Below are 9566 nucleotides of genomic sequence, written 5' to 3'. Positions count from 1 at the left end.
TCGAAATAGAGAGTGCAAACGTACATACATACATGTGTGGAGAGTGTGCGAGGATCCATCCACATAATAAGAACGCCCAAAAGAAAAATTACAAACACATTTACCTATCACAACATTTGTGTGGGTACATATGTATGTATTTATAATGAATATACATATATTTGCATATATAACAAATGTTTATGGGCGCGCGTGTGTATGTGTGTGAACTCACAAATACCATGCCGCTTGTCTGCATAGCAGCAGCAGGAAAATGAGTAGTTGCATTGGGAAATTTGCTTTTTGTGATATATCTGTTGGGGGCTTTCAACATTGATATTAGAAGTCTGTAGAATACACCGACAAACAAACATACATGTGTATAGTGGAAAATCGAGAGAGAGCGAGAGCAAAAGTAAAATTAGGGGGAAATTTCATTTGATGAAAACATCAAAACAATATTATTTTTGTATTTGTGTGAAGATTTTTAAACAAAAAAATTCGTGTGTAGGTAAAATTTTTTTTGCGACCGGGGCTTTGTGTGGTCGAAAAGTTGGTCTGCATCAGTGTTCTCGGGGTTTCGACAGCGTATAGTGTGTTTGGAACGCTAAGGTTAGTCGCAGTTTTTTACTTCCAAAAAATAAGGATATTCTACTTACTCGATAAGAGGAAATATAACCGTTAAAAAAATTGTGAAATAAATTATAAAAAAAAAAAATATAACAAAATCAAAGAAAATTTTAAAACAATACTACAAAAAATGCAAGTGTTTTGGAACAAAATATTAAAAAATATTTAGCAAAATGAAAAAATATTAAAAGAAAAAATAAATGAGCAAAAAGTAAAGATGTGTTAATGTGCTGTGTGTGTGGGTTTGAGTGCGTTTCATGACATAATAAAATATTTAAAAAAAAAAAACCAAAAATTTGGTCTTTTGAATTGAACAAGCTGATTAAAGAAATGAAAAAATAATAATAAAAGAAAATAAAATAAAATATTAAAAAATTAAGAATCTAATTCAATTTTGTTCAATCACAAATAAGGAATTTGTAACCAAATCGCTTTTTTGAATTTTCCTTTTGAATGTACATGTATTCGAAAAATAAAACTGCTAGTGTTTGTTATTGAATGTACAAACGCAAAAAGCAACAACAATCGCATCGTCGGAACAAATACATTGAAAAAAGCATGAAATCACACACGCACACACATAAACCTCACACAAACACACACACAAATACATATTTTCGTATGCCAAAAATCTTTAGAAAACTCATCAAATTCCCCATAGCAGCACCTAGGCATCAAATAAGCTTTTTTTGTATTAAAAGTTTTCTACTCAGCCTTGAGTAGAACAAAATTACCCATCCACCCACCACCGATCATAAAATAACAATTTTGAACCAAAGGCATTTCCCCACACATAGCTTTCCATTTGAATCTAAAAAAATATGTATATTATTTTGTATTATTTTCAAAAGCTCAATTTAACAAGTTCGAATAATAAAGCGTTTTTAGCAGATGTCTTTCATGAAACATAAATGGATAAATTTTGTAAAAATATTACCTTCATTCCATAAATGTTAAGAGGTATTTTTAAATTGTCTGACACAGACTATAATTAGAACATACACATTGACATAAATATAGTATTTTTTTGTTTGATAAAAATAATAATTTATTTTTATAATAATAATTCAAATCATAATATAATAATTATTATTATAATATTTTAATAATTATTATAAAAATATATTTATATTAATTAATAATTCAAATAATTAGACGTTGCCATCAATTTCTTCGTCACATAAGTAGTAAAAAAAGTAAACTTCTTAATTTCACCCAACATTTGTTTTATGGAAATGCGGGAAGATCTCGTAGTGATGTTGGTTTATTTGAAAAACTAATCGATAAATGTCTAAAAATACATATTTTGTAATAAATCATCTTGAAGGAAAATGGGTCAAAAATAGGTTTAAATTCATTGAGTTTCTTCGTAATAGTTAAAATTATGTTGTATTCGACTGATAGTCAGTCATCGACAATAACTCAGAATAAATGCGATCAATTTCCAGTGATATATACATACATAAATATTCATATATCTATATATACATAAATCCACCTCCCACATATCATTCACGTTTACTGAGGTGGTGCATAAATCGAATACCATAATGCTGAAAATGAAATAAAAAAAAAATATTCATACATAAGAACGATACTTTCCAAATTCATTTTCTCGTCGGTGTGGAGAAGTTATTTTTATAACTAGAAAAGCTTTCACGAAGACACTGAAATATTGAAATGATCGTTCGGCAGCAAAATGTGCCTGTGTGTGTATGTATTTCATTCAATACCATGCAGGGAAATGCGTGGGCAACCCCACGAAGCTTTTACGATTAGTGAAAAATATAATGAATGCCACGTAATTTGTTTACAAATACAAACAAACATACAGCAAGAGAGAGAGAGAGAGATGTACAACAAAACTTTTTCACCACCCACCTATGTACCTACCTATGATCCCAAAATAGGAGCATATTAAATTAAATTCCTACTATGAACTCGAACTAATTTCATTTAATGAAAGAAACTTTTTTCAAAGATTTTTTTCACTGAAGATTGGAAAATGTCTAATTAAGTTTAATGTTGTTGTTAACTCAGTTTTATATACTGAAATTCTCCAGCAATCATCATTGCCTACTTAGGAACTTAGGCCTTGAATATTATTATGTTAAAAACAATAAACTTTTTAAAAATTAAGGTCTTAGATATAAATCATAAAAGCCATTCAATGTTAATAATTTATAGCTTCAAAGAGATACTTCTGGCCTGTTCCCGTACTTTATTAAATGGCAAAAGTCCTAAAAGTGGAAAACGATTCCCATACAAAATTTGCTGTGTTTTGCTGTAAAAAAAACGCAAATTCAGCTACAATTATAATCCCGGATCACACAGATTTTCAGAAATGATCAAAAAAGTCTGTGTTTTATTTTCCAGGATAATGAAGGTTTACGGATAATCGATTCCCGCATAATCGAGGTTCGACTGTATAATACTTACTTACTTAGCTGGCCCACTACAGAACATTTGTTCTATAGGCCGAACTAAGAAAAGATCTCCAATTCTCTATATTTGTTGCTTCGCACTCTGGAATACCGCGCCTTTTCATTTCATCATGCACTTGTTTGCGCCATCTATTTCTTGGCCTGCCAATTCGGCGTGCACCGCCAAGCGGTCCGTGTTTATACGCCTTTTAAGCGGGTTCATCATCGTTCATTCTTATGATACGGCCAAGCCAACGCAATCGCTGCATCTCGATACGTTTAACAATATTGATGTCGTTGTATTGCAGATACAGCTCGTGGTTCATGCGACATCGATATTCACCGTCAACTCAAATTGGTCCGTAGATCTTTCGAAGAATTTTTCTCTCAAACACACCAAGCACTGCCATGTCTGCTTGCGCAAGTACCCAGGCTTCGGAGCCATACATCAGCACGGGTAGTTTCAGTGTTTTGTAGAGCGTTATTTTTGTTTGACGAGATGTGGCTTTGTTTTCAAACTGCTTACTTAAACCAAAGTAGCATCTGTTGGCCAATACAATTCTTCTTTTTATTTCACAACTGATGTCGTTTGTTGTGTTTACGGAGGTGCCGAGGCAGACGAAGTCTTTTACTACCTCAATATTATAGGAACCAACTTCCACAGTCCGAGCTCAATGGACGCATTACGCGTCGATACCATCAACTTGGTTTTCTCACCGTTTACCGCCAGACCCACTTTAGCAGATTCTCCTTCGACCTTCATAAAGGTATCAGTTACTTATTTTCCTGATCGGCCCATGATGCCTATACCATCAGCATAAGCATGTAACATGTGACTAGTGGTGTAGATTGTGCCACTTCTTTTGACGACTGCCTCTCGTATAACCTTTTCCAGCAGGATGTTGAAGAGATCACACGAAAGGCTGTCTCCTTGTCTGAAACCTCTTTTGGTACCAAACTCTTCGGAGAGGTTTTTTCCTATTTTAACAGAGGGCCTCGTGTCAGTTAAAGTCATTTTACAAAGCCGGATGAGCTTTGCGGGGATACCAAATTCAGACATGCCTTGGAATACCTTTGAACGCAGCGGGCTGTCGAAGGCTGCTTTATAATCGATATAAAAGGTGGTAGGTGTCGTTCTGCATCTCTTGGGTCTTCTCCAGGATTTGCCGCAGGGTAAATATCTGGTCAATGGTGGACTTGCCAGGTCTAAAGCCGCATTGGTATGGTCCAATTATCTCGTTGACCATAGGCTTTAGTCGTTCGCACAATATCCCTGACACGATCTTGTAGGCAATAGGGAGCAGACTTATGCCCCAATAATTAGAGCAAACAGTCTTATCTCCCTTCTTGTGGACGGGGCACAGGATACTCAGGTTCCAATCGTCGGGTACTCGTTCTTCCTGCCACATGGTGCTAACTAGCTGATGAATACACCTTATCAGCGTGTCGCCTCCGGTTTTGAACAACTCGGCTGGTAAGACATCGGCTCCTGTTGCCTTATTATTCTTCAGCCGATTTATTACTGTCTTTACCTCATCTTGGCTGGGCGGTATACATTCAATACCATCTTCTGGGATTGGGACTGTGGTATCTTCGTCGTTTTCAGCTGCAAAGTCAATCAGCCTCATACCATTGTCAGATGTTTCACTGTGAAGGCTGAATTTCCCGACTGTTGGGCCAATTTTGGCATTAAAATCGCCTAGAATGATTTTAATGTCATGTGCAGGGCATTGTAGAAAAATTTGTTGGCTTCTTGCAGGCTTTGGAACAGACATATGCTCTGTTCCAGAACCTGCAAAAAGCTACTACTTTTTACTACGATAACATCTTTTCCTTTATGTTATCAAAAAAAAGTAAAAAATAGTAGATTCTTACAGTACTGGAACAGACCAACATATACACATGTATAAAATGTCAAATTTTATATGACCTGCGAAAAATAACAAATAGGGATCAATGAATATTTAAATTGGCAATGATAGCAGATCTCAAAGATCAAAACACGGCCTTAATTTTAGATACTTATGTACAATTTAATTTATACGCAATCATTGTAAATCTATGATTGACAACAAACCAATTCTTTATTCAAAGTATATAACATTTGGTCTGTTCCCCCTCTCCTGCTATAATGTTCCATCTTCGAAATGTTTACATTTCCTTTCTAAACTTCAAAAATAGGAAATTGTTGCCGTTGCTTCAACAGAGCAATATTATGTTTTGTGGGCGTTAAATTTATTAATTTTTTAATTAAAAAAATTGATATTGTATATTGATATTGATACTGAATCATAATTTCGACCACAACCTCGGTATACACTTAACACACAATTCTTTACAACATTTAAGCTACTTTATTTAATATTCAAATTTCTTGACATTATAACGGTAGTATACACCCTCAAAAGTTCGACGAAGAATATCAACAATATGTTTTACCACAAAAACAAAAGGATAATCTAAACTTTTCATTTTTTCTCTCCCCTTTTTTTTCTTACAGTGTATATCTTCTTTTTCTCCTTCCTGCAGTAGTAGCATTAACAACAAAACACAAACATGGATGCCATCAAGAAGAAGATGCAAGCGATGAAGCTTGAGAAGGATAACGCCATTGATAAGGCCGATACCTGCGAAAATCAAGCTAAAGATGCCAATTCTCGTGCCGATAAATTGAATGAAGAAGTTCGCGATTTGGAAAAGAAATTGGTCCAAGTTGAAGCCGATTTGATTCAATCCAAGGAACAATTGGAAAAGGCCAACCATGAATTGGAAGAGAAGGAAAAATTGTTGACCGCCACCGAATCTGAGGTTGCCACCTTGAATCGCAAGGTCCAACAAATTGAAGAAGATTTGGAAAAATCTGAAGAACGCTCAACCAGCGCCCAACAAAAATTGTTGGAAGCTTCTCAAGCTGCTGATGAAAACAACCGGTAAGTTATTGAAACACACACACAAACACCATCACAAACACATACTAATCGTTACTCCATTTTCCGTTTGCAGTATGTGCCAAGTATTGGAGAACCGTTCCCAACAAGACGAACAACGTATGGATCAATTGACCAACCAATTGAAGGAAGCCCGTATGTTGGCTGAAGATGCTGATACCAAGTCTGATGAAGTATCCCGCAAGTTGGCCTTCGTTGAAGATGAATTGGAAGTCGCTGAAGATCGTGTACGTTCCGGTGAAGCCAAGATCATGGAACTCGAAGAAGAATTGAAGGTAACAAAACTTATAAATCCAAAACAAAATTCAGTTCTCACATCTCCCTGTACTTTGTTTAATTTTAACCGAAAATAGGTCGTCGGTAACTCCTTGAAATCTTTGGAAGTATCCGAAGAAAAGGCCAACCAACGCGTTGAAGAATTCAAGCGTGAAATGAAGACTTTGACCGTCAAATTGAAGGAAGCCGAACAACGTGCCGAACACGCTGAGAAGCACGTCAAGCGTCTCCAGAAGGAAGTCGACAGGCTAGAAGGTATGTCTCCATGTCTTTTTTGTCCAACAAACAAAACAAAAATTTGTATTAAATGAAAGAAAGAGAAGAACAACTGAACGCTTAAAAATGTTCACTAACCTAAAGTTGATAATTTATTTTGTAAATATTTTTTTTTTAAATTTAATATGCTCTGCTTCTTAATAATATTAAAACAACAACAATAATGCTTCTTACAGACCGTCTCTTCCAAGAAAAAGAAAAATACAAAGCAATCTGCGATGATTTGGACTCCACCTTCGCCGAACTTACTGGATATTAAAATAATACAAATATTCACTCGAAACAGACACACGTTTACATTATCATATACACTCACACACACACACTTAACTACAAAAAAATGTTCCAAGAAGAATTTGTTATACGGACCCCTTACTGCCCTTCTAACAACTCAATCAGCGCGATTTTGTGGGAACACTCTTTCTTTTTAATTTTGTAAAAAGTTATTCTCACTGTCGTCTCTCTTTTCTGGAGTGATATTTTTATCGGTTCCCTATTTCTGTAAACACACCAGGTCCCCACATTTACCATGTACAAAACCTCGTTGGTCCAGCCGCTAAACACTTCAGTCTAAACGTACTTGTTTTGCTTTTTAACAATTTGCCAAATACACATATTTTTCTGCGTGTGTATTTTATGTACAGTTTAACACAGAACACACATACACACACACCCAACCAGCCACACAGCAACACGTACACCAACTACATTGTAAAAATGACAAACAGCGTTTATTATAAGAATATCTCGACCTGCCTACGTTTCTTGTAAAAATGAACAAAAAGCTATAGCTAAGCTAAGTCAGCAACCGAATGAGGTGATTAAATTCGACATTCGAATTTTGAAAATGTTTTGTAAGCCTATTTATAACTTGTTGAGTTCGATTTTGTATTATGTTTTTGTGTGGCATGTGAACTTGACTCCAAGCTCCAAAGATATACTCTTTGTTTTACACCCAGACTGGCGCACGGACTCCCACAGAGACACCGAGCAACACCACACTCACACACACACTAGAATACAATATGCACGCTTTCGAGCACAACCACACGATCAGGTGTTGGTATTTTTGTGCGTTTTTTTTCTTCTTCCAGTCATAAATATCCGTATTCACTTATTTTCCGATCATATGAACAAAAAAAAACTCAAACAAATGATATGTGAAACGCTGTGTAGATAAACAACAAGAAGTCCTTATTATCCTTCCTATTTGTTACCCTCATTAAAACGATTCATACGCGCCACTGTCCAAAATTGATACCAACCCACCTAATTACCCAAAATGATTGCATTTCACTCCCCCTCTAATCATTACTTCGATTCTATTGCATCCCTTTCCAAACACATTTTGTTGCAATTTTCTCTGAGTGTATGTGATTCCACTGTTGAGTTTGTTTGCTTTACACCGAGAGAAAAAACATCGTGTTGCCCGACTCATATTTACTTAACAGCATTATTAGCACAAATACACACTGTGCACCGTGTGTTTTTTCATATTTCTTTTTCTTGTCTCACTTGTTGTTGTATATTATTTTGTCTTTATCACTTTTATGTTAATGTTCCTCCTTTACTAATTTTGCTGTCTTTTCTCTTTTCGTTTTTCTTCCAAAAATTTAGATGAATTGGGCGTCAACAAGGACAGATACAAGTCTTTGGCCGATGAAATGGACTCCACATTCGCCGAATTGGCCGGTTATTAAACGAAATTTGTTGGTCTCTCTGTAATATGTTTTCCATCTTGTAAAAAAATAATAAAATTAAACAAAAAAGAAACGAATCCAAACACCATCATCATTCAGATACCACTGTGTAGACATGAGTGCGCACACACACACACACACTTACACACACCTAATCAACTCTCCTCGCTACTTTCTATTCACGGAACCACCACCACCTGACATTCGATCGCGGTCTGGTGCTGGATAGAAGGCGGCAGCCCAATAGATGTTGTGCCTAGAACATACTACCTGCATATAAACATACATATCTCTATCTATTTGTTAAATTAAATGAAAGCAAACGCCAAATATTGATAATAAACTTTTTTTTTGGAAAAAATCTTTATTTATATAAAAAAATAATAAAAAACAACAATATTTTTATTTTTAATTACAAAACACAAAATTGGAAATTTTTCAAATTGTTGAATATAAAAGTGAGTGTCAAAATGGCATAGTCCACTTGTTGGACAAGTGGAATGGATTGAATTTCAGCTTTGCTTTGAAGATATGTGTGATTTTGCGGGGATACAAGGTAGTGAGTGAGAAAACTAAAAAAACAAAAGCTCCATGCAGACAAAAATCACTTTCATAATTAGACGTTTGTGTAGTTAATTAAACAGAACTTTTAGTTCGTTCTTCCATGGTTTGTCTAATTCAAGATTATGATCAGATATGGCGGTAGGTATAGGAATAATTATTCGTTATTAATTTGGGCATACAGGGCGATATTTCTTACCTACGAAAAACAAAATTGGATCAGTAGTGGGATTCTCTAACGCATTTTCTGGTTACCGACAAAAATCGATACTGCCGATAGCAACAGTGTTGTAAATTTTGATTTTCACTTCTCATTCATAGTTTTGGATTTTAATTTTACCGATTTTTGTCGGTAACCAAAAAATGCGTTAGAGAATCACACTACTGATTTGTTTATTTGAAAATTTTGCCTTTTAAGGCGAAGATCATTTTTAATATTAATTTTAATTAATTTCTCGTTGGAATCGAGCTTAATGACCAATGATGCTCTTCAGACATATCGGCTGATTTGGTTTACTCAACCATTCGAACACTATGAATCACTAACGCACACAGAAATTAATTTCCGGGGGCCAATAGACCAAATACAAAGGTTTGGAAGCAAAATTTTCAACAAAAATAATAATTTTAATTTTGAGAGGTTTCAATCAAACTAACTTCGTTGGTAAATGTATGCGAATTACATAGAAATTATGTTTTTCCTCGTTGTAAGCGAAAAAATATTGAGGTCAGTGTAGCGAATGAGTAATACGTTACGTACTTTACACATTAAG

General features: G+C 35.0%; 1 protein-coding gene across 3 annotated transcripts; it reads left to right on the top strand.

Annotated features, from left to right (window-relative positions):
* Positions 1-247: 247 nt before the first annotated feature.
* On the top strand, positions 248-8305 carry Tm2 (tropomyosin 2). Of its 3 annotated transcripts, none has more exons than XR_012409309.1 (6): positions 248-591; positions 5533-5962; positions 6036-6255; positions 6334-6511; positions 6709-7349; positions 8150-8305. XR_012409309.1 is itself a non-coding variant. In XM_073963109.1 (5 exons), the coding sequence occupies exons 2-5, from the start codon at positions 5589-5591 to the stop codon at positions 8230-8232; spliced, it is 855 nt and encodes a 284-aa protein (XP_073819210.1). In that variant the 5' UTR covers positions 264-591; positions 5533-5588; the 3' UTR covers positions 8233-8305. The 3 variants fall into 3 exon arrangements, 1 of the variants encoding a protein (XP_073819210.1); XR_012409310.1 differs by having other exon boundaries at positions 264-591; positions 6709-7386; XM_073963109.1 differs by lacking the exon at positions 6709-7349 and having other exon boundaries at positions 264-591.
* Positions 8306-9566: the final 1261 nt, after the last annotated feature.

This window comes from Musca autumnalis, unplaced genomic scaffold, assembly GCF_047663935.1.
Source record: "Musca autumnalis isolate F117 unplaced genomic scaffold, ASM4766393v1 scaffold_1, whole genome shotgun sequence".
Lineage (NCBI taxonomy): Eukaryota > Metazoa > Arthropoda > Insecta > Diptera > Muscidae > Musca > Musca autumnalis.
This window is presented reverse-complemented; position numbering and strand designations above follow the sequence as displayed.